General features: G+C 36.9%; 1 protein-coding gene across 1 annotated transcript; it reads right to left on the bottom strand.

Annotated features, from left to right (window-relative positions):
* On the bottom strand, positions 1-23,969 carry LOC134846524 (azurocidin-like). The gene is made up of 5 exons (XM_063863901.1): positions 23,593-23,969; positions 1,969-2,059; positions 1,008-1,204; positions 628-776; positions 1-223 (listed from the first exon to the last, which is right to left on the bottom strand). Exons 1-5 carry the CDS (start codon positions 23,903-23,905, stop codon positions 56-58), a joined length of 918 nt encoding a protein of 305 aa, XP_063719971.1. The 5' UTR covers positions 23,906-23,969; the 3' UTR covers positions 1-55.
* Between the last annotated feature and the right edge of the window lie 1,601 nt (positions 23,970-25,570).

Here is a 25,570-nt window from a genome sequence, read left to right as displayed (position 1 = left end):
TTCAAATGAAAAGTAATTCACCATTTTTATAGCTCTGAAATGATTGGGTAATTAGTCAGTGAAGTTGGCCTGTCACACTATAGATCCAGTCTAAATGGTTGGTGAGTCTGGCAAACACACTCCCGTCATTGCAGATACTTCCCGACTGCATGGGCGGATGACCATTGATGTGAGTTTTGTTGATGAAGTAACTGGCTACTCCATAAAGACAGTTGGGTTTAACCTATAAAGGGGATAATTGTGATGTACTTTTTCAAAAATTCACAGATATTACGAGTCTTAGGTATTTTCAGGGGCCGATTAAGGAGGGGGAATTTTCCATATTTGACTATTGGTGGCAACATCGCCAGCAAAAAGATCCCATTAGGTGCTCTTTTACCACGTTCATTTTTGGCCGACTAACGATTTTCCTAAAGGCGCGTCAGATGACAATATACACTACTAATTTTGAGGGCTAAGTTCGTATGTTATTCGTACACCACTAACCTTACAGGGCTAAGCTTGGTATAGTGTTTTCGAACATTTTTTTTTCTGCCAGTATATTCGCCAGTGACTTGGAAATTCAAAATATAATTTGACAAAGGATCAATTTTTGGTCGCAAATATCAAAGACAATGGTGATCTTACTATTTGAGTGGCTCTGACGCACAGGAGACTGAAAATGGGACTACCTTCGTCATGCATGCACATGTTGGAATCTTCTAGAATATTCTCTGTGCATATGTCTTGACTGCGACACCCCTCCATCTCAAATGGACTCGCTGACTCGAATACTGCATTTCAACCAGAAATATTTCCGTTTTTCCCATTATGGTTGAGTTTATTTATATTTTTTAAATTGTAATCACAATCATCCAATCTGAAAGCTTCTTTCACGCGTATTTATATTGTAATTGTAACTTTAAAAATGATCTCATCGACTGGAAATGAATACCAATAAAAAGAAATCTTTGCTAAATTTGAGTGAATTTTTTTTTAATATGTGGAGAAACTGGAAAACATTCCTGATTCATAAAGTGGCATTTCCTGTAGGGTTTTGGGTAGCGTTGTGAGTTTCCTGGTGGTAGATCCCAATCCAGTGAATGCCAGAGTATGACCCAGGTCCATGGGTTTGGGGCAAATCTGAATCTGGTGGAATGCGTTGATTCGTTTAAAGAGTTGAAGGAGGGCGATGTTGTTCAGGGGTCTGTTCGATTTCTCAAAACTGAAATAGATTTAAATTAATGTTGAATCTCCAGCAACAATCAATCACAAATTTAGGTGTTGCTAAATTCTTTGAAACACAAACGAAATATAAAATTGGAAATTTTTTTTGTCATTTTTCGATTTATGAGTGGTTTTTGAGCACTTTTTTCGAGAAGGGGTGTGAAAAACATTTTGGTCGATCTTTTTTTTACAGCGTCAGCCTTTTCGATTTTCCGAGCTCCGCTAGGCCAAAAATAGCGCTTGAAAAGTTGTGACCAAAAAAGCTCGTTGTCGTTTTGGCTCGTGATTCTAATTTAACGTACATTGGCACTAAAAAGGACTTTACAAAATGTGGGTGGTTTAACTAAAAATGGGTCTCGTGAATTAGTGCCAAAGGGTCGACAAGAATTTAGTCCGAAGATCCCCCCCTGGCCACTCTACGGCGAGGTTCGGAATAGTTCATTGCTTGAAATTGAAAGCTATATCCAAGTTGAGATTACCTTTTGATTTGGAATTTTTGACCAGGTATAACCGAAAGTTTCAGACCCAAAACTAGGCTCTTTTTCCTTTCCCCTCCCTTACATTAGCATCAATTTTCTGGTGTAGTGAGGTGTTTTACAAGGTGAAGACGAAATATGTTTATAATGGCCAAATTGTTTTAATTGGGCTATTCGAACAGAAAATTACTCATAAATGTTAACAGGTGGAGGAGGGGGGGGGGGGCGATTGGCGGAAAAAAGTGTCAAAAACTTCTACATTTTGAAAGTTAAGACTCAAACTCACTTGTTTGGTATGAATATCTTCTGCGTAAATCTTTTCTTGAGAAATGTTCTGGTAGAAGTGAAGTCTCCTATTTCGACTACCACTGCAGAAGCTAAAAAAAAATCCTGCATGCAAAATAAGTTTGAGATGAAAAGTTCGGGTTAAAATTTGTTTCACTATGTCTGATGACTATCAATTGTAGAGCATCATTTTTGATATTTTTGAGCTTTGTGCAAGCATTCTTATAGGTTTGAATTCCAATGAAATAATTCCTTCCCACTTCATTTTGTGAAGATACTGAGCCAAAAATTTTCTCGTGGAACTCACAAGAAACAAGTTTTTTTAATGATCTCTTCTGCTGAAAAAACTGGTGCACAAGTGCGGCAAAGTTCATGCTAAAAATAGCTCCATTTAAGCCTTAGTTATGATCCCACGAGCTATTTTCAATGGATAACTAAAAAAATATCGAAAACAATTCTAGCAGTTTTTTAGGTGATCAAATTCATTGAATGACCAAATTTCGAAAGGAGATCAGAAATCTACCTGTTCCGGTTGGTTTGCTGAAAATGGTTGAACGAATTATACTTTTTCTTATCTTTTCGAAGAAAGTAGTGGAATAAATATTTGTGTGGTGCTTTTTTAGACCACTTTCAGCAATGAAAAAACACGTTTTTCTCATTTTTTTTTGAAAAAAGTGATAAGTTGTTTCTCTAACTTAAATACAAAAACTTTGTAAAAAATCATGGGGTCTGAAAAATTTCTAGTTTGTAAAAACTTTGGACTACTTTTTTGCGTTTTTTCTTACTATACAAACAGTCACGGGACATAGAAATTGCTGATTGTTGCTTTCAACGAGCAAAATAAAGATTTTTTTTCGCGTTCTCGCGATTTTGATTTTAATACACTCTAGTTGAAGCTATTCAAAAAGAGCTTGTTCAATCGAAAATTGAAAAACCTTCTTTTGTAGATGTTGTTTCACTCGCTAATCAAAACTTCTGTAAGAGGTATTCTTGTCGTGGAAAAACCTTTGCAAAAAAAAACAAAGAACTTGAATTTATTGGCTCAAAATTGCTTCTGGGAAGCTGATGACCGTGCCTATTTCTTCATGTAGCGCAAGTTTGACAGACAACTAATGGCAGGTCTGGCATCAAAAAATGGTCGCTCTTGTTTCGGCGATTCAAGTTTAGAGGTTAGACAAAAGAATAAAGATTTGTATACAACATGAGAACTCACTTGAATTAAGATGCAAAATCAAAATTTTTAAACAAGTTTCAAATTTTTTTTCGAAATTTTCTGATGTCGTTCGAATCACGACTAGAAAGGTTTTAATGAGATATATCACTCAACTCTGTCCAATGATTAATTGCGGTACTTAATTTTGCGTGGAAAACAAAAAAGTTGAAAAAATTTTAAAAAATACACACTCGAATAAAAAATTCTTCCCCATTTTTGTCACAAGAATTTTGCTTGTGGACCTCGCAAGCACGAAGATTTTCGTTGTAATGGATTTTTCTGGATTCCCGCAAGTATTTTTCAATGATTAACTAAAAATACCAATTTTGGTATTTTCTATTGCTTCTGGCAATTTTCCGAGAAAATCAAATTCATCGAACGATGACTTTTCGAGGGGTTTTCAGAATTCTGTCAATTCCGGTTGATTTGCTTAATCTGATTGATACTTCTGCTAAACTTTTCGAAGAAAGTAGTAGAAAACATACGCTCGTGGTGCTTTTTTAGACCAACTGCAGCAATAGAAAAACGCGTTTGAAAAAAGTGAGTATATTGACTTCAAAAGCTCAATTTGATAAGTTTGTGAAAAAACATGAAGTTTGATGATTGTTATTTTTGTTAGAACATTAGAGTATTTTTTGAACTTTTTATAAACAGTCATGGGACATTCTGTTTTCAACGAGAAACTTAATGATTTTTGTCGTCGCTAGTTGCCAATTTAATTCTAACACATTCTAGTTGAAGCTATTCACAAAAAGCTTACTCGATTGAAATATTTTTCCGCGGCAAGAACACCTTAGTAGTATTGTATCGTGTCCCGGATCCTAAGGGGGGGGTCCTTCCTAAGGGGGGGGTCCTCACGTAAAGCAAAATCCTAGGAAAGGGGTCCTTAATTTTTTGGAGGAACCCTATCCTAGGATTTTGTAAATGATCGCAAGTTCCCACCCCTAAAGTAAAAGACCCCCTCCTTAGGATCTTGTTAAGCTGAGCTCAACAACCGGGACGCGATACAATAATTCCTTCTAATTCCTTTGAAAGCGGTCCCTTTTCCCGCGATAATTAAAATTAATCGTCCTAATTCCTGAACTTTTCTTTTTTCGTCCTAGTTTCATGTGGATATCATTTCCTGGCTTTCTTTCTTTTCGTCAAAGATTTGTCATGCTATTAAAGTTTATTATTCAAAACAAGCCTAAGGATTTCACACATTTGTTTGAATTAACACTTGGTTTGTGTCTACTAGTTTATTTGCCTGAAGCTATTTATGTTAAAACAGTGATTGAGCTCAATACGAGTATTTTATTAGTTGTAAATTGGTAAAAACCAAAACATATACAAGTCGAAGTATAAAAAGGACGAAGAGTAAAAATCATCTGAAAATATATGTTTCAGACTTTAATGTTTATTGTTTTGGTTTTCTTTGCGGTGTTTTTTAGATGGTCGTTCTTCTGAAGCTTCAGATAAAATAAATGGGTTTTTTATAGGGGGACGTTCACGGACTCGGCTACTAGAAGCTTCTTCTTCTTCTTGCAGCTCTGCTTCTGAGTAGGGCCGCTGTAAAAATCCCCAATCCGGGAGTGTAAAATCGGGAGAACTGTTATCAGTTTCATTGTATGAGTTGGCCCACTCGGTGTCCATGTAAATGTCTTCTAGAAAAGCATTTTCTTCAGCGGCTTTATGGCCAAAGGGCACTGTCGAAATTCCGTCGAAAAGTAGAAAACGTTTTGAGTCGAATGGTGATAATGCAAGTTTGTTTTGTTTCACTGTCATATTGGTGTGACCTTTCGAAACTATATTATAGTTGTATACTCTCATTGTTTTTCCAGTGAATAATGTGTCCCTGAAGGTTTGGTGGACCAGTTCTCTCTGTGCACTCCGTTTAATTCCTTTGGCACTCAATTTTTGAGTGCCTTCTAAACAATAGCAAAATTATTATTCTTTTCTACAACGTTGGGGATAGCTTCATTTCACTTCAGCAACTCAATTTATACCGAACAAAATTTGATTCATTTTACCAAAAAAGAGCAGAAGACTCTAAATTATGATTAAAAAAGAGGAAACAAGAGGGAATATGTTGTCAGATAAATCAACGTTTAGGCAACATTGTATAATGTTGCCTAAATCAGCTAAATGCCCATAGTTTAATGCAACAAATTAAGGGGTGTAGGTAGGTTGGTGGTGGTATTTTTGTTCTGTAAAAGGTAGGAATGGGGGGTGGAAGGGTGGCTTAAATTTTATTTACCATTAAGGACGACCGAATATAGTTTCGGTTTTAGGGCGATGAATTCTCTGATCGGCTTCCCACCAGTCTCGTCTTTGAACTTCAGCACAACTTTCTTGTTGGTATCCTCGAACAAGAAATGGTCCTTATCGTAATTTGAAAAGTCGAAATCAGCTTTTATTTTCTCCAAGTCTCGGTAAACGTCATCAGTTTTTATGGCGTAAATAAAACTATCCGTGTCGGAGTAAAGGAGTTCCAAGTTTAGATTTGGTTTCATTTTTTGATAGTGAAACTGAAACATGAAACGCTTGGCGAGGTCTAGGATGGTCGCACCAACTATCATAGGTTTATCCCACAATATTTTTGTTACTGAAAAGCTAATTGTGGCTAATTGATCGTCAATGATTTGAAAGCTTTTCATTGTGCTCAGAGCTGTTTTTTGTAAAAGTTCTCTCTCATTCCTTACAATCTCCAGCTTCTTTCTTCCTAACTTAGACTCCATTGTCTTACCGAAAGCTGAATTAACAATTAGCTTGTAGAAGTTCTCCTGGAATTTATTTACCGCGGCTTTTCGTAGGCGGGTGTTGAGGTCGACAAAGGGTGCCATCCAGTGACTTTGGCGGAACTGAAGAACTTTTCCGAGGTGAGTTATTTTCATTCCTAGCTCATGGTACAATTTTAGGGTAAGGTAGTGCAAAACATAACCTTCTTTAGGATGCAAGGTCTGTAGAAGCTTTGGCACTTTTGGCAGTGTGGTGATTCCCAATTTTCCCAACATGTCGACTTGCTCGTTGCTCATTGCACCGATGTCCACTACTTCACGAGAGGGGGCAAGGGGGTAATCAGCAAAGAAGTCGTGAAGCTCTTCGGGTATGGTTAAATTGACTTCAACTATATAACCCCATTCTGATGTTTCGCTGGTGAGCAGTATGTCTGCCAGACTTTTTTCAACTATTGAAAAATCGTTTAAGGGCAAAGGGCAGTGTTTCATTATCCCCCCGTACAAATTGTTTGCATCAATATTGAGGATGTAGCTTGATGGTTCTGAGGGCGAAAAATCGTAGAGGTATTTATTGTTTGCTTTGTAAAATCGGCGCGCGTAAATCGACGACATGCCTCCTCGTATCATTCGCTGCACAAGGTCTAGATGTTCACGGTCCGTTAAGAGTTTCAGTTCGGGCTTACAAACTTTTAGAAAGGCGTCCCCGGAAAGGTTACTTGCCGTGAAGTAACAGGCGCAATCCAGCCCGTATGTTTGATAGCAAACTTCACGAAAAGCTTCGAAAACGGAAGCAAGCAATAGCACATCTGTAGTCAAGTACAAGTCGTGGTAATCACCAAGTGAGCCACACTTCATTTCGGTGAAAACTTTAAGGGCATGATTGTACTCGCTTCTTGAAACACTCACATCCCCTCCTGTTAGACTATTTTTCCACATTGCTCGTGGGGGAAGGCGAGTTTCTCGGAATTTTTCGAATGAGTTGAAGTATGAGTAGGGGTAATGCCCTTTCTGTTTCAACAGACTGACTTTTTCACGTGAGTGGCCGAGTTTTTCAAAATAGTTCTCCAGCAGAAAAAACTTTTCGTTGGGCAAATTATCGACAAGTTTTGCCAACGATGCCAGCATGAACCTATACGAATCGATGAATCTCAGATTTTCGTAGAGTTTTTTGATTTTTCCGTTTTTGTCCGTGTACGTTTTTATGTAGACTGAGATTGTCAAGGATATATATTTTTCTTCAGATGCGGGTATTACGGAAAAAGTGTTTTCCGAATCGCTTTTTGCCAGCGCTTTGATTATAAAGTGTAAATCATAATTTGACAAATTATGAGCTACCACTGGAATGTAATTTGTTGTTTTTCTATTAACGTTACACTCATTGTGTGCCCAACCCAGAAACTTGTTGGTGTAATGGCAATGATCAAGTACCACTTGATCATTGTCGGAAAAATCATTCTCGCATATCCAACAAATTGTAGCATCTTCCCGTTCCTGGTCTGTTATACCAGTGAAAGTGTAATATTTCCTTTTTTCTACGTAAATTTGTCTCGCTAACGATTCAAGGGAGCTAATTAGCTCTTCCATCACATTCGGTCCTCTTTTAAGCTCAAACTTTAACAGGTCTTTTTTCCCAAATTCGATTACTGCTAACGCGTAGCCGCACGGTTGATGGATTTCAATTGTTTGCGTGCTAGATTTTCGCGGATCAGGTTGCGGTCCGTATACTGGTAAGAGCAGTGACTCCAAATCAAAGTAGATTACTCTGGGTACGTACCAACGAGCTGTTAAGTTTTTGAACTTGTGGTCATCTTTTCCCGGCTTGGGCATTGTTATGACGACATCTTCGTCTTGGTAGCACAGTTCTTGATGTCTTCTCAAAGTTTCGAATGAAGCGCATGTGTGGAAACATTTGCGACAAATCTCAGATTGAAATCGGTGCACTTTGTGCCGCACGTACTCGACCAGTTTCTGGAGATCACTTATCAACACATAGTGATATTTTGATCCATCTGTCAGCAGCAACAAGTCCACAATCAGGCTAGTAGTGAATCTGCTCGATACTCTTATGGGCAACAATTCGCCATCGTTGTACCTGAACAGAAAAATAATTTTTATACCTAGGTTTGAAATGAAATAAAAAGGGTGTTTGAATAGGTGAAGAACATTATTGAAGGAATTTTAAAATTTTTAGAAGGAAATTAGAATTTGCTTACCGGAAGACGTTGATTTGACAATTGTTCAACTTTTCAAATCTGTCCATATCCATCAGACCCATTGGCATTTCGTATTCCCCATTGATTTTCACAATTCCTTCTTTGTCGAGATTGTAGGTTGAGACTTTGTTTTTCTCCAGCCACCGTCTAGATGTGGGGTAGAGGGCCGGCTCATTCACATTGTGATATGCGGCAACAAAGGAGTAGAGAAAGCAACGGTCATCATCTTTAGTGTTGATATTTGTGAGCAGAGTAGATGCTGCGCTGAGTGCATCAGGTAGCTCGAGGTAGGATCCTGCTCTTATTGGTGAGAAGGCCGCGAAACTGATTTGCAATTTTTCAATTCTGTCAATAATCCATCCGCTACCATGAGAAGAGAACGAATTGACTTGGTTGACCATATGTTCAATCAGTTCCAAGAATTGAACCCCAGCTATTCCCTCGAAGTACACTGTCAATGTCTTAGTGTTCAGAAACAGCATGGTCCTTTCGAAGTTTCCACTGTCCCCGTCTTGCACAGTGGGAATTTTGATCATTCCCACTTCCACATGGAATTGCACCTTGTTCGGACCCTCTTTGACCCTTTCCAGTATAAGAGCATCTATTTCCTCCTTGTTTTGCATCATGACTTGAAGCAAATCCATTTCTTTTTCACCAACTTTGAGATCGTATCGACGCAATTTGCCTCTGAACGCGCTTTCCGTTGGGGCAGCGGAAGACGTCGTCTCAATGCCGTCCCAAACAGGCAATGCGTGCTTCTTCAGCAAGTGTTGTCCATAGCTTTCCGCGGTGAGAAATATTGTATGGCAATAGATACAATGACTATTCGAAGTCATGTCATGTACCAGCTCGACGTGCTCTCGGGCTTCCGACAAACTCTCGAATGACTCTAGACACTCATCGCAAACAGTTTGAGGAGGAGGGGGAGGAAGGATCTTGTGAACTTTTTGCTCATGTCTTCTCAAGTTCCTTTTAGAGCTCAGTATTTTTCCGCACTGCTGGCAAGGAACAGGTGTCGCGATAGAAGTAGAGTTCGGCATTGTTTGTTGAAGTTACTGAAGTAATTCAGGAAAATTTCAAGAAAATTTAGGAGAATTTCAAGTAGAACTGGTTATGGAAAAGCAAAAGCGAGAAGTGACTAGCACCAAAAAACTTTGCGGGTAAGGGCAAGTAGAAGCCATTAACGAGAGTTATACTTCGCCGTCTTGGCAATAAGTCTTTTCCTTTCCAAAAACAGGGTTTATTCTAGCTTTAAGCTCTATATGTCTCATCACTCTGCTCAAGTGGAGGGGTTTTGTATACTAAAAACTGATTCATTTACAGCCTCAAACTTTTGCTGTTAATTTTAAGGGTTAGCGATAAAATTTTGGCTTTTTTTAGGCGACTGGTTTAGACTTTCAATTAACATTTCAGCACTAAATTACAAAATTTAATGCTTAGAATGATTCAGATAGAGCCTAAAACTTTTTCTGACTAATTTTAACCGTGAAACAGTAATTTCCTAATGATTTCAAGCCCACTTCTTGGTTTGCGTAAATAGGTATAATAAAAAGTAGATTTATGAGATAAAAGTATTCAGAAAGTAAAGCCCTCAACTAACTAATTAAGTTGAAAAAATAGTAAACTTAAAAAATGAAAATTTTGCAAATTTGACACCTTGATAGTTACCGATGCATGATAAGCATAGATTGTCATTTGAATGTGTAAAAGATATCGGAATCAAAGTTTCCTTCATGTCATTCGGTGTCCCGTGAAACATTTCATATCATGTCCTTCGAAATATTAAGGCATGGCCGTTTGGTTTAAGGGGCAATAGCTAACCCGGCGTTGCTCGTCGCTACGCTCCTCGGGAACGCCTCCCGTTCTGTAATTTCAAGTGAAATTTTTTTTTCAAAATAAAGGAAAACCTCAAACTTTTTATGTTGTGAAAAAAGGAAAAGTAATGTTTAAAAAAGTGTCTTTTAAATCTATCAACAAAAAAACCAGTAAGTTTTGTGGGACCTCGAGCACAGTTCTACTGGTCAAGTTCGAAATTTAAAAAACATAATTTTTTAACTTCTTTTTTCCTTCATTTTTAGCTTGAATTATTCGTTCGTTTTAAATTCAAGTGAATGTGGTTTGAAATTTTTAGGAGCTATCTGATACGTAATTAGGACAAGCGTAGAAATTCAAAAAAAAACAATTATAGCCCAATCAATGAGAGTAGACGCCTGAAAAGTTGTGATTTTTTGAGAAAATCTGATTTTTGTGAAAATATTGAAAAAAAAAATTGGGAAAAAATTTTTTTTCTCTCCAAATCCATTGAAACTACCCTCAATCAATTTGCCATGAATTTCTGAGCAGGGTTAAGGGTCATGTTCATTTTTCGAAAAAAAAACATAATTTTTTTTTTTTTCACATTTTTACCAAAAAATTGTCCGTTTTTCACCCAAAACATGTATATGAATGTAATATAATGCAGATTTATGGCTTAAAACACTCTCTGTTACTTTGCGTAAGACCTGGCTAACCCCACCGGGCACAAAGTATGATGAGAGAGAGAGGACAGAGAGTGTTTGATAAAAAAGCCAAATAAATATGGTTGGACTACCAACAAGAAAATGTTGGACCCTTCCATATTTATCTTTCTTTTGAAAAGAAAGCAATATCCCGAAAAGGATATTCCAAATGGGGTTCACTAGTGAGCAAGTGTATTTATCTCTGTCTCTCTCTCTCTCTCTCTCTCTCTCATTCTTTCTCAAACAACAATTTTAGCGTAAAATTATTCTCGATTTCTGATTTTTTTCTAGTTTTTCTCTAAGATTTTGCTGAAAACTTTACGGGGCAAACTTTAATTGATCTATTAAGCAAAATAAAAGCTGAGACAAAAAATATACACACAGTAATGTTAAAACAGCTTAGAAGTCAAATCAAACAAAAATGAAAATATAAAACCTTGGAATAATATTTGAAACAAAAGAAGGAAAGTTTTTTGTTTAAGTTATTAGAAACCTCGAAACTGTAGTTTTCTCTTTTTTGGCGCATAGCAAGCTGCATTTGGAGGAGTGCCTTGAATGAGATCTGGGGTGACTAGATCAATTGTCTCCGCACTAGATGAAACCCGAGCATCCGAATAGGAAGTTGATTGTTCTGGAGTTGAAACTGGTCCCCTAACAAACGACTCGGGAGACATTGCTGTCGGAATATCCCAGTACGCTTCGCGCTCTGCATAGTCACGAATACATCCCTCCTGATTTTCATACAACGGCATTGACTCGCAGTCATACGCGAAGAGAATTTTTCTTGGAGACTGCTCGAGCGAGGTTGTGTCGTTTATCTCCGTCTTTTCTAATGCCGGATAGCTCTCGTGAATAGTGCAACTCTCGTACATTCGTTTTCGATTCTGTCTAAGTAGATCGATGTGATCAAGGAGGTAGTTTGGTAGCATGATATGACTTTTTGTAGTCCATTCCTCGTTTTGTTTCTCGTCGTTTTTTCGGGGAGCCAAGTCATTGAACGGACTTGCTGTAGACGGAGAGACTCTCTCTTTCTGTTGATGGATGACTGCAATCGACTCTCTCGTGTATGTTTGGTAGATAATGGTTCTTTCTCGATCAGACACTGAGATTATTTGTAAAGGACTAGTCATGACTTGAAGAGGTTTAAAGTTTTGTTAAAATGAAATGACTGAACTACCGAAATGAAATTGAGAGAATGAAAAGTATGAAAAGTTTATTAATGAAAATGAGATCAGGAAAGGGGTGGCATAGTTCAATTAGGTCAAAGCTAATAACTTTTTAGGCGAGGCTATCAAATTTTATTCATTCTTTTAAGCATGACGCCTGAGGTCATGTTAGGAATGAATGTGAAAACCCGATTTTTTAGATTTATGTGACAGCTTTATTATAGTGGTTACGGGCGAAAGCACTCAAAATCAAGTTTTCATGATAGTTTGCCAGACATTCATTGTTATGCTGTTAGAAATTCATTACCATGATTCATAACAGTCATTAAAATAACCGTCACAATAAATAACACTAGAAGATTTTTAGACAATAGCCGGGGGAAAAAGTAACTAAATACCCATATAAAAAGAGGTTTATCGTTAAAGAAATTATATCCTTGGTGATTAAGTCTTATCAATATGGCTTAGGGCGCTCGTAAACTTTATCACCTAAATTTTTACTTTGGGAGCGCATGATCTGTCTCGTATACTGTGATCAGTCATTCTTCAACGTTCCACACTAAAAACCAGTTGGTTGTTATTCATTTATAATGTACGCTTCTCTTGACACGGATGTAGACTATTTCGATGATTTTAGGGATATATCTTCGAATGATAAACGTTTAGTTAGAGTCGGTGCAAAAACATTCGCACAGACCGGTACTTACATAACTATCAAATTGTACAAAAAAGACGAAGAGGGAACTTTTAAGTATCGACAAGGAATAACTTTGTCAACTGGTGAATTCGAGTCCTTGGCGGACAATTACACAAAAATTAAAAGGTTGACGAAAGCAAAAAACTGCGACGTGACTGAAAAACTTAGAAAAAAGCGAAACAAATCTAAAAAATCTTCATGCTCTGAAAAGGAATGCGAAAGTGAAAACGATGATAACTGTCGGGTTGTGTAACATTATCAACTCGTTATTCGATTGAAACTTCAAAGCAATGGTTGAAGCAATGTATGAGCAATCCCCTGATTATTTCAAACAATTCCGTAAAAATTACAAATTTTTCATCCTGAATCATGAACCCAACTTTTCAGGCTTCGCTTCAAAAGCAAATTTTGCAGTATCCTCCCATTCGAATAAATTAGATTTTTGCAACCATTCGATTGACAACGAAAAACATTATCATGTGCTGGTCGAATTTACGAAAGAGTCTACCGATTTACTTAACAAGATGACTTCAAAAGCCTTCGTTGTTCCTTGTCTTCTCTCTACATTCAAATATTTAATTTTGGGTTGCTCCAACTATGAATTGTCTGGCCCTCTGATGGAAAAACTGAAAATAGCTGTGAATTATAACTCTATCAACAACTTAGATGTTAGTGGTGTTCCAGTTCGCAGACGATTGCCTCAAGTTTGCTTCGGCTCGCAGACTAAATCTGTTCAAACTCAAACTGACCTGATTACTAACGTAACAATTGAACGCTTTACTAATATTTTGAATGGTGAAAACGCTGCTGAGTTTTCTAAAATAATTGACATAATTTTAAGTGGGTATGGTTGTATGGAAATTGATTCAAACACTTTGTTTGTGAAATTTATCATGGAGAAGAAATTCAAGTTTTAAATATTGGTTTTCTTTCGCTCTTGTATACCAAAAAAAAAAAAAAAAATTGTTACTACACAAGCGGGAGGCGTTCCCGAGGAGCGTAGCGACGAGCAACGCCGGGTTAGCTATTGCCCCTTAAACCAAACGGCCATGCCTTAATAATTCGAAGGACTTGATATGAAACTTTTCGCGGTTCACATAAACTTGCAGAAAAAAACTTTGTTGTTAATAAGAATGAATTGAAAAAAAAAAAACGAATTTATAAATTTTACAAAAACATCAATAAATTAATTTAGAATAACATATGTTTGGCAAATCTTATCAAATCATGATCATTAAGTTTGAAACCTATTGGAAATTTGTTTGTAATTATAACATGAGCAACATAAATACAATAAAGTCCGCATAACACTGAATCAGCTGATTGTATTGGTTTTTTCAACAGTAGCTGATTTCCCTCGTGAATTGTTCGTCGCATATTCTTGTACACGAGGGGATAATCACATAATCGTTTACCTAGAGGATCTGCGAAGAATATCTGTCCTCCAGCTTGAGCAAAAAGCAACCAGTGGGTTCCAGGTTGATCCGATGGTGAGGCATTCATAATCATGAACGTATTATCGTTTTTCAGTACTGAAGAGCTTGGCAAATCTGCCGGAAAAACACCTCTAAAGCGATGTTTCAAATGTTTACAACGGTTAATAATTTCTACTAGTTGAAGATTATCCATGTCTATCTTAGGTCATAAGAGTGTTTTTGGTAATTTTTCTATCTGAACGCACATAAACTGTTGATGCACGCTCTCCCATAAACAATAACTCGACGTTATTAGCGAGACCTGCGTCAAACTTGAGTTCGAGCGAAATAGTGCAATTGGTCAATTCAGGATGAATAAAATCGTGTGAAGCCTCCTGAGTAGACGTGAGATCAAAAGCCATAATATAATGATTATCATAATTAGCGAGACTGATTCCATGACTAGTGTTTAAAACAAAATCAAGAGCCTCAAGCGTATTGTAATAAATTCTTTTATTGTCTGATGTTGAGATGGGAGTTCCGGCAATGGGTAGACCGTTTCTGTAAACAATGATCTCATTCAACCCAAATTTCTGGTAATGAAAAGGGTTTGTTCTATTAGTACCCAAATATGCTTCGTTTATGCTCATTGCTACTATCATTCTTCGAACAGGTTCTTTTGCAAAAACATCCTCTTGTCGCCAGCTTTGTACTCCTGCAGTTGCGAGAAACGTTTTTGGTACTACTTCGATGTAATTGTAAATTGCCGGGTTCTTCAACAAAGTTTTTTCTATTGATGAGAGAACATAGTCAGTCACAGTCATCTTTCTGACATAGAGGTTAGCTTCGATTATTTGGACCTTGTAGTGTTTAGCTGCATCTTCAGATATGACAACAAAATCATTAGGAGAACGTCTAAGAGACAATCTTATTGTCACACCGCTAAGTAGATGCTTGTCACACGACAAAAAATCGCAAGCAATTTTACCAAATAGCTTCAGCTCGCTCGAGGCCGCAACGAGACCTTTACGCTCCGTAACATCATCAGCTCTCCTTCCAGCACCGTCAATGGCTGATGGATTTTCTTCATAATAATAACCTTGACAAGCCAACCATGTTTTCTTGGCATCATTACCGTATGAAAACTCGGTCTCAATAAAGCTTTTATGGGCAAAATTAGCATTGGTAGTTGATATTTTTTCACCATTCAGAGACAGTGTACACTCAGAAAATAATGAAGATAAAGGATTGTTAACAAAATACGGCGTATCTCTGTTTGCCGCCTCTGTAGCATGTGTTCGAAGCACGTTTCCATTGCTTCGAACAATTCGTGCAACTATTTCCAAACGAGTACGTTGAAGATCGATGAAATTATTTCTGTCGCCGAGTACTTCAAACTCTAGCATAGGACCATCAGGGGAGTAGGAAGGTCCAATTTTTTGGGTGAATGCATTTTCAAAAGTGACAAGCAAAGGCGGTTTCTCAAATAAGTCCAAGGAGCTGTGAGTTGCTTCACTCGGGATTAAATTAGAAATCATTTTTAACCCTTGTAAAGAAATCGGAGCGACTTCTCTGTGCAGTTCGTTTTCTGGGAATGACGCGTCTCGTTTTTCGTTTAAACGCCGTCGTTCTTTTCGGATGACTTTTCCGAGATCTACTTCCTCCTCCTACTTGCTTTTTGATTGTTTTTCTAACGGTGCTTTTGAGTGCCTGCTTAGGACTTTTTCTTTTTGTTGCAACTTCTATCAGTTCTGGAGCTGCCTGAAGAAGTAGTTCTTTTCCGATTTTTTTAGCCGCGGGTATCACAAATTTTCGAGCCAGTGGAAGTGCGACTCTTCCTATTCCCAAGGCTAATGCACCGAAGCCACTGCCTCGTTGTCTATAATGCCCCGAGAAATGTGGTAGGTTTGCTTGGTTGTGGTAATATGAATCCATTTTGATCAATTGCTAAACTTTTGAAATTTCAAAGTCAGAACAACTTTTCCCCCTCCAGCGAAAGGAACAAGTCCTCCAGTTTCTGTGCGCAAGTTCACAGAAATATTGGAAATATTATTGACCAAAAGTTTTTTAAAATCCAAATTACTAAACACTTTACGATGATTCGGTTCAATTGTACATGCGTAACCGTTTTTCACTCGACGATTTGTATCAATGACTCGTAAAAGGGGTGCTTTTGTGTCTCCGACTATTTGATAATGAATTATGTCCAGATAAATAAACATAAGCTGAGTACCAGCGCATACATCAACGGGATAGTCAGCAATAAGATCTTGGGTAGAGAATGTGCTATGTTTCGTGCTTCCTTGTTTGTAACCTATATGATAACCAGTTCCATCTCTGACGCCTTTGAATCCAAGTAGACTAGGAATTTGCGGGCTTGAAAAAGTTATACCTTCCCAATAATGCAGCCATAAGGAAAGATGTTTGGTTATTGGATCTATTACGTAATCCAATTTCTCTAATTCTGTCTTTCGACGAATCTCGTCCAGTATTTGATCAATGCTCGTATATTCTCCTTTTGTTAATTTTGCTGTTTCTCCAAGGTAAGGTCTGGAGATCTTGTCTTTCTCAACTTTCATGCTTGCTATAACCCGATCTTTTTTGTAGTACACAATGTTGTTGTCAGTTACGTTGTTTATCTGAGTAGGGAAGGTAATTTCTGTAACTGCTACTCTCCATTCACCTTGCAAATTTATTTCTTCACTCAGGAGATTTTTGAAGTTGGCCAGAGTGTTATCCTTAAAAACGTTCATTGATGCAGATGAAACTAGGGTAATTGTGAAGGAAGGGGGAACATTATGGGTGAAAAGACTGTCGGAAGTGCCCTCAGTCATGATTGTCCTTCTCCAGAACGCGAATCAGTTCAGACTCGTAAAATTTTCCCTCAATCGGTTCTCTGTTAGAATCAATCAAATTGTATGTTGGAGGATTTCGTGTTGGTATGTCAAAAACTTCAAACACTTCATCGGTGAACGATTGTTTGTAACCCTTGCGAAAACGTATGTCTACTTTGGCAAGTCTAACATAATCACCAACATAAAGCTTTGGACGTCGAACTAACTTCAAAGACTGTTCTGCTCTTAATGAAATCAGGCGAGGAACATCTTTTTAGTTACTTTATTTGGTGCAAGATTTGTGACACGATTTGTTCTCGAATTAATTGCATTGACAAAATCTTGCAATTTGTCAATGTATGAGTAAGTCCATTTATCCTCCAAGTACTTATAAATAAGATTTTTCAAGGAACGGATATTTCTCTCAGCGAATGCGGACTTTTTCTCGCTCTCTGTGCTATATGTGTTTATGCCTTTCTTTTTACATAATGCTTCGAAGGACCCTTTAAACTCTGTGCCCTTGTCCACCCATACTTTTTCCGGTTGTTTTGTCGTTATCATTAGTTTGAACGCTTCTGCTGTTGTAGTAGCATACTTTGATTTCAAGGGTTGCACTCTGAGATAGCGGGACATGCAGTCAACTGCAACAAGCAGATACTTAACATCATGGTTGTACTGGGCAAGTTTATCAACAAAGGCCAGATCTAATGACCAGATTTCGTCGATATCGTAAACTATGACCTTGAGTCGCGGCGTTTTTCGGATCACAGTTCGATATTTTGTGTAAGCAGGTTCAGTATGAAGGAAATGTTTAACTTTCTTTCGCGACAAATTGCTTGCTTTTATCAAGTTGTTCACACTACCAAATAACGCGGGACCTTTGTCACTGTATTTAGTTTTCAACAATTTTTCTTCAATCTTGGTAATTTTCCCATTGTTTTGTTTGCGCCTTCGTCTTTTCTGACGTTGGAGAATCTGAATCGTTATGGGGCGTTCCGTATGAGTCAGAGCCTTCTTCTGACTCTTTTTCACGTTTTTGGTTTTGGGTTTTTCTATTACCGCTGAGACTTTTTCGTTTGTGTTTTTTACTTCTCTTAAGGTTTGCACTACTTTTTTCCTGCCAAGTGGGCGATGTTGAGCGGGTTCTTGAGGGTCCGGGTTCTCGTTTCTCTTGAGCGTTAAAAGACGCTGACTGAACCGCGTGTTTGGCATTTCGATTTATTACCAGGTTTTCATTCAAGTTGAGAGCAGTTAAAATGTTAATGAACGCCGGATTGTGTAGTTTTTTCGTTGGTTGTTGTATGTCGTATAAAAATATTGTAGCTTTAAGTCCTGTTGGTACTTTATCTACATATATCACCTCATTGTCATGGTTTATGGTTACTCTTTCTGAATTTTCTATAATTTCAAGTACGGTTTTTGCTCTAACAAATTTTTTGTCTTCTAAAACTTGTAACTGTCCTAAAATGCTTTCGGTCTGTCTATTGTGTTTCTCTTCTAGTTTTTCGTCTTTAACACGTTCGACCGGTACTTCTTCATCGTCCGTTAACAGTTTAAGCTGTTCTTGTTGGGGCTCAACATTATCCGTAAATGTTTCCTTCGTTGCAGTAGTCTTACTAGTTTGTGGAGGTAATTGGGGTCTAAGCCGGTTAAGATAGGACAGTTGAGCATTTTTATGTTTAATATTATTATCATGAAGAACACGTGCAGCATGTGGCTGCTCTTTAACATATAAATGTTTCGGAATTAGAATGAATTCTTCAGCAGTCATCATTAAGTTGTGAGGTACTTGTAACAAAAATAAAGTATTTGTCGAACTAAATGGAAGCCTTCTTTACTCAAAATAATCGCACGTTTTTTGACAACACTGGTTTTTGGAGTTAATAAGTATTTGTATGCTGTCTCGAATCGTTCGATGTTTGCGATTTTAACGGGTACGTTTCCATTGACTACATTGAGCAAACATTCACAAACAAGTGTTATGATCTCACGATTTGAAGTTTTTCTAATTAATCTTCTTAGCTGGTCAGGTTTCAGTTGTACCATATGCCGCAGAATAGATAAGTTTTTCTTTTTCATTTGTGATTGGAGTAGTTTCTGCTTCAGATAAGGGTAAATAAAAAACTGTTGGCCCAGGTGGTGTGATATTTGAACAATATCTCAAACAATCTGATGTACGGGGGTCCAAGTCGATTAGAAGATGTCCAAAAGAGTCTCTGGTAGCTAATTCGTAACAGTTTCTCAAAAATTTTGATACATTCAATTGTCTTCCTAATAGATCTAGTTGCTGAACGTCGCGAGGCGATTTGAACAGAATGATGTGTGAAGTGTTCAAATCAATCGTACGCGACCATCGACTTTGTTGAAACAAGTTATGCTTAACATATATTACATCTATCCCTCTATGTCTACCCGCTGTCGCTAACCTAACAAATTCCTTGTCATTATAGATGTCTTCACATGAATCATCGAAAACTAGAAGAACATTTTCTAATTTTCTCACAGATTCGAATCCGTCGAATTTCATGAACTCCATATTCACTTCGCGAGAAGACACTTTTTCTGAGAATGCAGGTTGCATCTCTTTGTAAAGATATAGAACGGTTCCAAATTTAGGGTAAAAAGTATTTCCCATCAGAAGTTTCAAAATTAACTCAGTTTTCCCGGATCCTGAAGGTCCCACTATCGCCATAAAAATTCTTGTCGAAGTATCAATCACTTTATTCATATTCTTGGGTTTGGTAGTACGTAACCAACCAAGCCTGATAAAATCGAGAACCAAACTGACGTTTCTTCGCAACTTAATTTAGTGAAAGAAAGTTTGAGAATGCAGAAAGTTAGTAAAATTAGAATTACTACCATTTGCGCAACAAAAACTACTTCAGACCTTGGCAAAGTTACATTGTTACAAAACTTCCATGATTTTTTTTCACTGTTTGTCTCGTTATAAACAAACTCTGTTACTAATGTTGCGTCAGGTTCATCTACTGCTGTTGTTGCTTCTGACATTTGAGAAACTATTTATTCTACAGACTGCGTTAGACTTTTTCTCTCTGCGAATGAAGCTTGTAAAAAATTAAATTACTTTTGAGAACAGTAAAAAATTTCATAACGTGTGAAATCTCTATCATTTATGTCATGCATTTCTAAAACAAAATTTGCTGGGATATTTGCGGTTTTTTTGTAGTACATTATTTTCTTCACAGTATCCTCTTTCACAATCGTCTTAATCTCATCTGGCAATTCACTGCTGTTTAGATCCATCTGAACTCCTGGCTGACGTTTGGGTACTAAGACTAGTTCGGGAAGACATACTCCTCGCTTGCTGGCTAACATTTCTGATAAACTTGAATCTCTGGAAGTATACAAATTGATCAATAACTGGAAAAAACCTCTTCAACAATTTGGCCACTGCAATCAATACGCTCTATTCTCGTTAATGAAATTTTAATATCACCCTCTGGAGTCATCCACGCACAAAGCATTGAATTTTGTGATAGGTATGTCTCCACTTTCGCTGATCTCTCGCTGTTGTTCATTTTTCAACCAATCATAAAAAACCTTGGTTTTCTTCAAGGCACAATGATTCCTGGAGTTGTAATGTGGAATATGTTTATTGCAACTTGGATAATTTTTAAAATATAAGTTTTCAACCCGAGGACAGCCCAAATCATCTAGGTTTTCAATCTTTCGGTCCAAGTACTTGGCCAAAAATTCTGTCTTTTCTTTTCCTTTAGCGTAAAAAACGGCACCAGGATTTCTCAGCACAAAACTCTGAAGTATTTGATTCAAGTTTATATAAAGATAATCACCGTTTTCCCAATGGAGACCGTGTAAATAATTAGTTAACCAGTTGTAAGCTTTTTGTTCAAGCTTTGGTAGTATATTGAAATTCACTGGAGGTAGGAAAATGAGTCGATCGCTGTAGTCTGAAGTTGTTATTGCTAATTCTTTAACCACAAAGGCGTTTTTCTTGTAACGAAAGCCTTCCACGTCAAGCACAACTGATCTCTCGCCTAGCATTCTAGTAAATGATAAACTTCTGGTTTTTTCAACTTAATGAAAAGGCAGAACGCTATTCCACTCAAATGTCCCAATAAGCTGTTGTTACAGTTCCAGGGCAACATGTAACAGTACGTGGGACCCTGTTGATAAAATTCGTGTATAAATCCGGCCGCATCGTGCAAAATAGCGTGCAATCGTAAAATTTTGGAATTTTTCAAATATTTGTCCAAGGAAGAGTTATCAATACCAATCAAGCCACCATAAGGTCTCAACTTAATTAAAATGTCGTAGTTAAGGTTATCAGAACTAACAAAAAACAGAGAACATGCAGCTAGAAAATAGTTGCGTCGGTTAGAATTATCAGGATAAGTTTGTTTCAAAGACGTATAAATTTCGTGAATTATTTTCAAATCAATAGGAGTTACTCTGCTTTTTTGCAATTTCATTATTTATTTTTTCCAACACCTCTCCAACCTGCTGAATTTCAAGCCAGTGGAAATAAAAGTGACCTTGCAAATACCATTTAGACTCATTAAGATAACGGTGGTAAATAATTAAATAAACCACCGGAAGTTTTTTGTATTTTGATAGCTTGTTGAAACATAGACGGATTTTTCTCTCCAAGTCTTTATCAACCCATAATGAGTTAAAGTCAAACGAATAGTCGAAAACGTTTTCATAATCAGCAATATTCAAATCGCTCACAGTGCCATACTTTTGTTTTGTAGAAATGCACCAAGAGATTTGTTGAAGCTCACTCAAATAAAATTGTTCTTTGAAAATCAACTCGTATTCTTTCTTTGAAATTTCCTTTGCCCTTTCGAGGAAGACGACGTAGCGTTCATTACATAATTTGAAAAATGAGTTTTTTTCTGCGGTTGAAAACACTCTTAATTGTAAATGTTCATTATCAATATCTTCAGTACACCAAGTTCCCTCTAATTTCATTTTTCTTATTTCAAAATTTGACAATTTTATCATTTGGTATATTTTGCCCAGAAACGGCCGCCGCCTTTTGAGAGTAATTTCAATTTACTGCCTTTTCACCATAAAATTTAGGTCAAGTTAAGGAATTAGTTTACTGCTGCCAACAGTTAAGCTACGCTGCCAAAATGGCCGGCGAATTTTTATTATATACCATAAAAGTCAATTCCCCGTTCACTAACAAATTTCAACTAGGTCGAAAGTTCATTTACCCTAAACAAGCATAACAATTAATATGATTCATATAATTAATCAGGACCAATAATTGGGACCCCAAAATTTGGAATTAGAAAGATTTTTGTATCGTGTCCCTTGTTGTTAAGCTAAACTTAGCAAGATCCTAAGTAGGGGGTCTTCTGCTTTTTGGGTGGAAAATCTCTTTCGTTTACAAAATCCTAGGATGAGGGTCCTCCAAAAAATTAAGGACCCCTTTCCTAGGATTTTGCTTTACGTGAGGACCCCCCCCTTAGGAAGGACCCCCCCCTTAGGATCCGGGACACGATACAATACTACTCACCTTTATCGGAAGTTTTGTTTGACTGGTTAAATAACACCTTGAAAACCTTGTTTTGAAAATGTTATTCAACCAGTCAATCAAAACTTTTGTAAAAGGTGTTCTTGCCGTAAAAAAACTTCGCAAACAAAACTTAACTTGAATTTACTGGCTCACAATTTCTTTTGGGAAGCCGATGAGCGTGCCTATTTCTTATGTAGTGCATTTTTGACAGATAAAGTAAAAAGAAAAAAGCTCTTGGTCTGGCATCAAAAAACGGTCGCTCTCGTTTCGGTGATTGAAGTTTAGAGGTTAAACAATTTTTTTTTACAACATGAGAACTCAGTGAATCAATTGAAGGATACATTTGTTGTGGAATATTTGCTCAAACACATTTTTGATGACTCAATTTGATCATCCGCTCAAAAATTTTCATAAATATCTAGTTGCGTTTTGATGCAGCACCAGAAATTTTTTTCTGTCAAGTTTGCGCTACACAAAAAATTGCACAAGGTCATCAGCTTACCAAAAACCAATTCGGAAGGATTCTTGTACATGCTTTTTCCGCTGCAAGAACACCTCTTAAAGAAGTTGTCTGTTTCTACTGGTTCATAACAGTTTTGTAAGAATTTTTTTTCAATTTTAAATCAAACTAGCTTCTAAAAATTTTAATCTGAAAGGTGCTGAAAACTTAACCATTTAACTTAAAATGCTGCAGAGAAAACGTTAAAAAGTGAAGAATAGTTTTGCTTATTAGCTCGTTGAAATGAAACAATTACAACTTATTTGTCCCTTGCTCTTAAATGTTGAAGTCATGACTCTTATAGTTCATGCGAGGCAAACGATCCTGGGTTAACACAAAATAATTCCAAATTGATTTTAGCCAAACCAATTGATTTTACTATTTCCCAATTTGACACAAAATACGCCACCTACTCTCTTTTTGACCGTTGGGGGAGGAATTTGAAATTAAGTTTATAATGTTAAGAGTTTTTATGCATCACAATTTTCTCGAACCAAAAATATTCTAAACTAGATTACAAAAGACTGTTGGAAAAATATGGGTTTTGCTCGGATACGAGAAAACTTTGATTCATTCAACTATGCGTGGAAACAAATGATTCATTTTTGCTTCCTTCACAAACCTGCTGGTTTTGGCTTAAAAATACTCAAAAGATGAGCTGTATCAAAATTTTGAAGAAAAATGGGCAACAAAAGCAATTCCAAGGGAAGGAGAAACAGTTGTCAGGTTAATCTTTGTGGGACAGCTGAAAATGAAGAAATTGAAAAAACTCAATGAACTTCGAATTCTGAGAGCATTGAATTTCAAACTCGCGCACCCAAAATGTCTTGGAATTATCTACCACGGCTGTGCAATAATTAGAATTACCCTCTGCTCCCAGCACACAAGTTGCCGCAGTTATTACCCAAAGAGCACCGATGCACGCTCCCCCACAGAAGATATTAGGATGCCCCACCCTGGAAACACGCACGAAGAAATGTCTGATTTTAGCTTGGTGCCCATTGACGATCGAATATTGCAACGTGTCACTGAATTTGTTCACAGTTTCTTCACGACTATTAGTTTCATTTTTGGTAACATTATGTGAGATTAAGTTAGCTTCAACGTAAAGAGCTTCTAGAAAAACTTTGTTTAAGGAAACCCACGTCAAGCAAAAAATAATGAAAGCTGTTCTTCTCATAGTTAATCTCAACTGTCTTAATATTGGAATTTATTAATTGCTGTGAGCGACAATTGCTGTGAGGTACGGGTAATGTCATGAAATAATAATTGATTGGTGTAATATAAATATTAAATTGATTTCGAGCGAAAGGTATCAAGCAAAATATTTTAAGATCTCATTGTTTTTCTACAATTATATCACTTTAGGTAGCACTATGAGAACACTATCTAGCCTGTTCTGTTTTCATTTGTTTTGAATGTCGTGAAATATGAATTGATCAAGCTGTGAACTTATCCGAAGATTAGGATGGTCAAATTAAAGGTTATAATCAATAAACAGTAAGAAACGGAGTTTTTTTGAGCCAGAATTATAATTATGTTTTCTTTCGGATATCAGAAGATATTGGACCCCTATTACTTTACCCTCTATTTCGGGGAGCAATCGTTGCTACAATGAGCTACAACAATTAAGCAGACACTTGACTTCAACGAGCAAATGCACAAAATTTTTTTTCTTCACATTTTTGTCGTTTTCTTTACAACTAATTAAAATATCAGGTTGAAATTTTAATAGACAGTAGTAGAAATTAGCCAGAACAAAATTTTTTGGGAGACTCATGAGCGCTGCTTGCACTTTATACTGAGTAAAAACAACAGACAGAACAATTGAAATTTTGAGCTTGTCCGGCGTCAAAAAACGATCATAACTGATTTGACGACACAGACATGGGCGCTTATTGACTCCTCTTTGACAAAATTTATAGACAAACATAGTGTTTATGAGCTTCTTGTGCATAGATCGAAGCAGTCATTTTCCAAAAAATATTTGCTGGAGCAGCCTTTTTGTTGGCTTGTTTCCTCCATCTGTGCGTTCAATCTTTATATGTTCAATTTTTTTTAATTGTTCAACCTATCTTTCCGCCAAACCAAGTCATTCTTTTAATTATTCTGTGCGGCATTTGTCTGCGGTATAAAGTATAAGATAACCTCATTAGTCTTCCAATGAACTAAGTTGAAACCATCGATTGAGATTTGTTTTGTTGTATGCGGGGATTTTTCCAAATTTAGAGCACCTCTGAAACTATTTGAGATACACTTACTTCTTTTGCTTTCTAAGCAAATTTCTCAAAATTTGACCCTGCTAAATCCTTTTAAATAATATAATTTAGCATGTGTTAGAGTTTTAACCCTATATACCCTAATCAATTGCTAAGAAAACGACAAAAACGTGAAGTAAATTGAAGTAGTCTTTTTCTCAAAATAACTTTCTCTAGTATTTTTCTCAAGATATTTTTCTGTATAAGTTTCAGCGATGTAATATTAAAATATTAGTGAAACTCGAATCGAAATCGTGTCTGACAATTACCTAAATGCTAAAAGCATCCAACACTTGAATTCGAAAATTGACCGGCTACAAACGTCTAATTGAAATTCCAGATAAAGGATCTTTAGAAGCGAGCTTTCTTGAGCAGATTTGTATTTTACTAAATTGTTCCTAAGCTTTTGGTAAACCTACACGGGAAAGAACCATGGGGTTGGGTAGGTTTTTTAACCAGTTTTAGCTACCTCAAACAAAAATTGAGGGAAAGTGTGGTATCATTTTAAAGCTGTGACACATTTCAGCTGTGTTTTGGGTGGCAAAAAATTGAAAATTTGTACCACTGTTTGGAAAAACTGGTCGACT

This window comes from Symsagittifera roscoffensis, chromosome 5 (assembly GCF_963678635.1).
Source record: "Symsagittifera roscoffensis chromosome 5, txSymRosc1.1, whole genome shotgun sequence".
NCBI classification, from domain to species: Eukaryota; Metazoa; Xenacoelomorpha; order Acoela; family Convolutidae; genus Symsagittifera; species Symsagittifera roscoffensis.
The sequence above is the reverse complement of the archived record's forward strand: the minus strand, read 5'-3'. Positions and strand labels throughout refer to the sequence as shown.

What these genes read in the sequence shown, in the direction of transcription:
- LOC134846524 (XM_063863901.1), bottom strand. Translation starts at nt 23,905, where the DNA reads ATGAGAAGAACAGCTTTCATTATTTTTTGCTTGACGTGGGTTTCCTTA. An exon ending in AAGATATTCATACCAAACAA is followed by an intron (nt 1,205 to 1,968) that starts GTGAGTTTGAGT and finishes AATCTATTTCAG; the next exon opens with TTTTGAGAAATCGAACAGAC. An exon ending in GCGTCAGAGCCACTCAAATA is followed by an intron (nt 224 to 627) that starts GTAAGATCACCA and finishes TCCCCTTTATAG; the next exon opens with GTTAAACCCAACTGTCTTTA.